We start from the raw sequence: 5,391 nt of genomic DNA, 5'->3' as shown, positions 1-5,391 counted from the left end.
GCTTGTCTGGGTCGGTTGTGCCCTTCTTGCAGGGCCTGGACTGGGGGAGGCAAATCAGATAAATTGTGTGGGATTGAATCCTCTCTTTGTTTCAAAGTTTGATATTTTGGTCATCGTAGGTTTTTTTGGCATGAATTTTGATCTTTAAGATATTATTTCTTGTATTAGTGAGGTTTTTGGGGGGCATCCCTCGAAATTTTGTGTCTGAGGTGAATGTCTCGCTCCCCTTCCGCTAGTTGTGGCCCTGATTTCTTGGTTCTCTGCTCTGTCACCTCGGCAGGAGCTCCACAGGCAGGTTCTTCATCCCGGGGTCCCACGCTGTTGTTGTAAATGAAGGAGCATGTGACCCACAATCTGGCACCTTCACTGACAAGCCCGGGGGCCTGTCGTCCATCGTTCTCTCCCTCTGCCTGCGTCTCGGCCCGGGCCTCACCACTGGACCTTCTCTGGGGAATGGTGCTGGCCACTCTGCGGCAGACCCTCAGCTTGAGCTAGCAGTCTGTGTTCTCTTGCAACTAGAATAAGGCCTCTGTCCGCATCCCTGATGCCCTGGCCACCTCATGTGTGGTCTCATTTGCCCTCCAGGCAAGGAAACACATGACAAGAGTGGACAGCTGTCCCAGCGCCCTGGCCCAGGCCTGAACATGTAGTAGAGTCTCAATAAACACCTGCCATCCAGCTTCCTCCTTCCCTTTTCCGCCTCCCACCTTGTCCCTCAAAAGCCCCTGTAGTTGTGATGATGAAGATGAAAACCGCTAATATTTATTGAGGGCTTGCTATATATATTGTCTTTATTATTTTATTTTTTAGAAGATTTTATTTATTTTTTTGAGTGAGAGAGAGCATGAGAGGAGGGGGAGTGGCAGAGCGGTGTACTCCCGCTGAGCAGAGAGCCCGATGCAAGGCTCGATCCCAGGACCCCGGGATCATGATCTGAGCCGAAGGCAGACGCTTAACCTACTGAGCCACCCAGATGCCCCCATATATTGTTTTTAAATATATTGTGTCATTTAAATTTGACCTCACCCCATGAAATAGGTACTAATATTATCCCCATTTTACAAATAAAGAAACTGAGGCATGGAAAAGTGGTCCAAGCTCACACAACCAAGAAGGAGTGGTATCAGGTAGAACTGGCTATGTAATCTGTGGGACCCAGTTCCAAAAAACATCAGGGCCCTTGTTCAAAAATGTAATCATTTCAGGGACCCCTGGGTGACTCAGTCGGTTAAGCGTCTGCCTTCAGCTCAGGTCATGATCCCAGGGTCCTGGGATCGAGCCCGCGTCGGGCTCCCTGCTCAGCGGGGAGCCTGCTTCTCCCTCTCCCTCCGCCTCCTGCCACCCGCTCATGCTCTCTCTCAAATAAAATACTTTTTAGGGGTGCCTGGGTGGCTCAGTCGTTGAGCGTCTGCTTTCGGCTCAGGTCATGATCCCAGGGTCCTGGGATCGAGTCCCGCATCAGGCTCCCCGCTCAGCGGGAAGCCTGCTTCTCCCTCTCCCACTCCCCCTGCTTGTGTTCCCTCTCTTGCTGTCTCTCTCTCTGTCAAATAAATAAATAAAATCTTAAAAAAAAATATATATATATATATTTTAAATATAATCCTTTCAAAAGGGCAACAGCAGGTCATTAAAGCAAGGGCAGGGCCCCTGTGTGACGACACAGATCTATGCCCCTGAGGCTGGCCCTGGTACCGGAATTTGAACCCCGAGTTCTGACTCCAGAAAGACTCTGTGCTTGGAGGAAGGAAGAGTAATCACTGTGATTTCCTGAGCACCCACTACGTGCATCGTGCAAAATCTTTAAACAACCCCCCGCAACAATCCTGAGGTAACAATGAAGCATTGCTAACCCAATTTTAAGGGTGAGGAAACCAAGCTTTAGGGAGGTTGAGCTGCCCACCCCGGGCACCCCAGAAGGTCAGGATTTGAAGGCAGGACCAACTCCAGAGCACGTGCTCTGCGATCCTACAGCCTCTCTGTCTAAGGATCACAAAGGGGCTGAGCATGACTCAATCTCTTAGGACTTCTGCCCGAGGGGCCCATCGCTGGGGGTTGAGCTACTACTTTGCTCAAGACAGGAAGGTGTCCCAAGTCTGCAGATACTTCCAGCGAGGCTTCTGCTTCCACGGAGACCAATGCAGGTAAGCACTCCTCTCCTAAAACGGGGAAGAGGGTGGGGGACACAGGAGGAATCCTCCCTCCATGCACCATGCATCTTCCCAAAGCCTCTTCTCCCCTCTCAGCTCCAAATTCTAGGCTGAGCTCGCTCCGAGCCCTGGAGGGTCTATCTGATCTCCTCGCACATCTCTTTCCCAATGCAGCTATCAGCACCCTCAGCCCCTGGCCACCTGGAATGGGGCCGGCGCCATTCGGAGCCACGTGTCACCCTGCCAAGACCCCGGCTGGGGCTGACCCGCAGGGGCTCCGAGCCCCCCTACCTGCCCTCCGTGGCTGTGGGTTGGGACTGGCCCGGGGCCCGCTGGAGCATGGAGCCTGGCCTGGCGGGGCTGGCCAGCAAGGCCGAGGAGGTTGGCGGCAGTCCCTGGAATTCCCTCTCACCATCATGTAAGTCATCAGTGGCCCTTGGGGGGGACACAGGTGGGATCTGAGACCAGGGTTCCTGGGCTGTCTCTGAGCAACGTTTATATTTCTTTTATCCCTTTCCTACCTCAAGATTCCCAGCTAGAGGGACACTTGCCTCCAGCTCTGTCATTGTCCATGTTTTAGAAGCGGAGTATCATGGTGTCTGTGGAGCCAAACCACCTAGTTTCAAAAGCCGGCTCCACCACTCAGCAGCTGTGTGATCTTGGATAAGTCCCTTAACCTCTCTGGATGTCCGTGTCCTCATCTACAAAAGGACACTGATAACAGAACCTGTCTCCCAGGGTCCTGTGAAGGGCAATGAGTTCATGAATGTGATGTGCTTAGGTCACAGTACCGGGCATAGAGTAAACACTAAATGTGGTTATTTTTTTTAATTACTGCTCTAATTCAGTGCTGTCCAACTGAAATACAAGTCACACATATAATTTTTTAACAGCTTTGTTGAGATATAATTCACAAATTCACCAAAGCATACAATCCAGTGTAAGATAGTATATTCAGAGTGCTATGAACATCACCACTAATTTTAGAAGATTTTCGTCACCCCAAAAAGAAACCCAGTAGCAGTCACATCCCCCCCCCCCCCCCCCAGCCACTGGCACACACTAAACTACTTTCTCTGTGGATTTGCCTGTTCTGGACATTTCATATAAATGGAATCACACACCATATGGCCCTTTGTGGCTGGCTTCTTTTATTTGGCATAATGTTTTCTAGGTTCATCCATGTTGTAGTATGGATCAGGATTTCATTCCTTTTTTTAAAAGATTTTATTTATTTATTCATGAGAGACAGAGAGAGAGAGAGAAGCAGAGGCAGAGGGAGAAGCAGGCTCCGTGCTGAGCAGGGAGCCCGATGCGGGCCTCGATCCCAGGACCCTGGGATCGTGACCTGAGCCCAAGGCAGATGCTCAAATGACTGAGCCACCCAGAAGCCCCAGTATTTCATTCTTTTTCATGGCCAAATACTCTTCTGCTATATGAAAATACCACCTTTTGTTTTATTAATTCATCAGGTGATAGACATTTGAGTTGTTTTGCTTTTTGGCTATTATGGATAATGTTGATATAAGCATGCATGTACAAGTTTTTGTGTGGACATATGTCTTCATTTCTCTTTGGTATAAACCTAGACGTAGAATTGCTGGATCATATGGTAACTCTGTGTTTAATATTTTGAGGAACTGCCAAACTCTTTTCCAAAGTGGTCCCAATTCACATATGCAATTTAAATGTTTCTAGTAGCCATGTTAAAAAGGTAAAAAGCAGGGGCAAGCGGGTGGCTCAGTCCGTTAAGGGTCTGACTCTTGATCTCAGCTCAGGTCTTGATCTCAGGGTCTTGAATTCAAGCCCTGCGTTGGGCTCCATGCTGGGTGTGGGTGTGGAGCCTACTATTAAAAAAAAAAAAAAAAAAAGGTAAAAAGCAATAGGTGAAGTTTAATTTTCATATTATATTTTATTTAACCCAATTTATCAAAGATTCTATATCCGATATTATCCCAATCTGTAATCAACATAAAAAAGTTATTAATGGAACATTTTAGAGTCTTTTTGGTACTCAGTTTGGAAATACGTGCATTTTACACTTCCGGCACCTCTCGGTTCAGACTAGCTGCAGTTCAGGTGCTCACTAGCCACACGTGGCCAGTAGCTGCTGTTACCGGACCGCATGGTTCTCAGTGGTTGTACCAGAGACTTGCAATTCTGCCTGGATTCTGAGCTACTTGGGGGCCGGACTTTGTGTGCGTGGAGGTGGAGCTTGCGTGAATGAGTAAATGAATGAATGAATGGATCCAGTTTCCCCCAACAGCTGCTGACGTGGAACACAGCGAGTCCCGCGAGCATCAGCCTACGTCAGACCCCCTCCGGGAGCTGGTGGCCCCACTTCAGAGCCTGGACCAGGAGGTGCAGCAGGTTGTGGGGGAGGGGCAGTGGCAGAGGATGCCAGGCTGGACCTCCGAGCCGCCCAGGCCAGCCGGAGGAGGGCTCCGTGGTCCCCGGGGCTGTATGTGCGGCGGCAGTGTGTCTGGGGGGCGGGGGAGTGGGGGTGTGGATGTGGATGTGCCCTGACCCTGCGTGTGGCTGCAGAGGGAGCAGGACAGTCGGGACGTTGTGTGTGGCATCTGCATGGACAAGGTGTGGGACAAGCCAGAGGCTGAGCGGATCTTCGGCATCCTGCCCAACTGTAGCCACGCCCACTGCCTGGGCTGCCTGCGCACGTGGAGGAGGAGCCAGCGGACCTTCCCGCCGGACGTCATCAAGTCAGTGTCAGGAGGAGCTGGGCAGGAGGAGGGAAACCCCTCCGACAGGTCTGGGCTCGTGACCACTCTCCCGCCCCACCACCCCCGCAGGGCCTGTCCCCAGTGCCGGGTCCATTCCAGCTACATCATCCCCCACAAATTCTGGGTGAGCAAGGGGGCTGCGAAGGAGCAACTCATCGGGAACTTCAAGGCTCGGACCAGGTGAGCCTGGCAGCTTAGGGGAGAGGGGAAGGCGGCCCCTGCTCTACTCCGGCTCAGCCTTGGTTCCCAGCCTGGGATCCCCCAAATCCTAGAAGTTCAGAGCCATGGAGATGGCAGGTGAGGATGTGAGCTCTTTCCACTGTTTTGGAAAGTGACAGAGACAGCAGCAGCAGATCAAGCCCAAGTTTCTCTGCCAGCCTGGCTCAGGGTCAATGCAGGGCAACTCTGGTTTTCTCAGCAAAATGAAAAGCCCTGCTTGGCTTCTACTTCTGATTTCTTTTCCCTTTCCCTTTCCCTTTCCCTTTCCCTTTCCCTTTCCCTTTCCC

General features: G+C 51.1%; 1 protein-coding gene across 1 annotated transcript in view; it reads left to right on the top strand.

The window, feature by feature from the left end:
- Positions 1-2,135: 2,135 nt before the first annotated feature.
- Positions 2,136-5,391, top strand: part of LOC116635817 (E3 ubiquitin-protein ligase makorin-like) — a 5,887-nt gene continuing 2,631 nt past the window's right edge. Inside the window, exons 1-5 of the mRNA XM_032410122.1 lie at positions 2,136-2,141; positions 2,322-2,565; positions 4,414-4,508; positions 4,692-4,864; positions 4,955-5,065. Coding sequence (XP_032266013.1) covers positions 2,136-2,141; positions 2,322-2,565; positions 4,414-4,508; positions 4,692-4,864; positions 4,955-5,065 — 629 coding nt within the window. The remainder of the gene's footprint in view (positions 2,142-2,321; positions 2,566-4,413; positions 4,509-4,691; positions 4,865-4,954; positions 5,066-5,391) is intronic.

The sequence above is a fragment of the Phoca vitulina genome, unplaced genomic scaffold (genome assembly GCF_004348235.1).
Source record: "Phoca vitulina isolate PV1807 unplaced genomic scaffold, GSC_HSeal_1.0 scaffold11, whole genome shotgun sequence".
NCBI lineage: Eukaryota > Metazoa > Chordata > Mammalia > Carnivora > Phocidae > Phoca > Phoca vitulina.
This window is presented reverse-complemented; position numbering and strand designations above follow the sequence as displayed.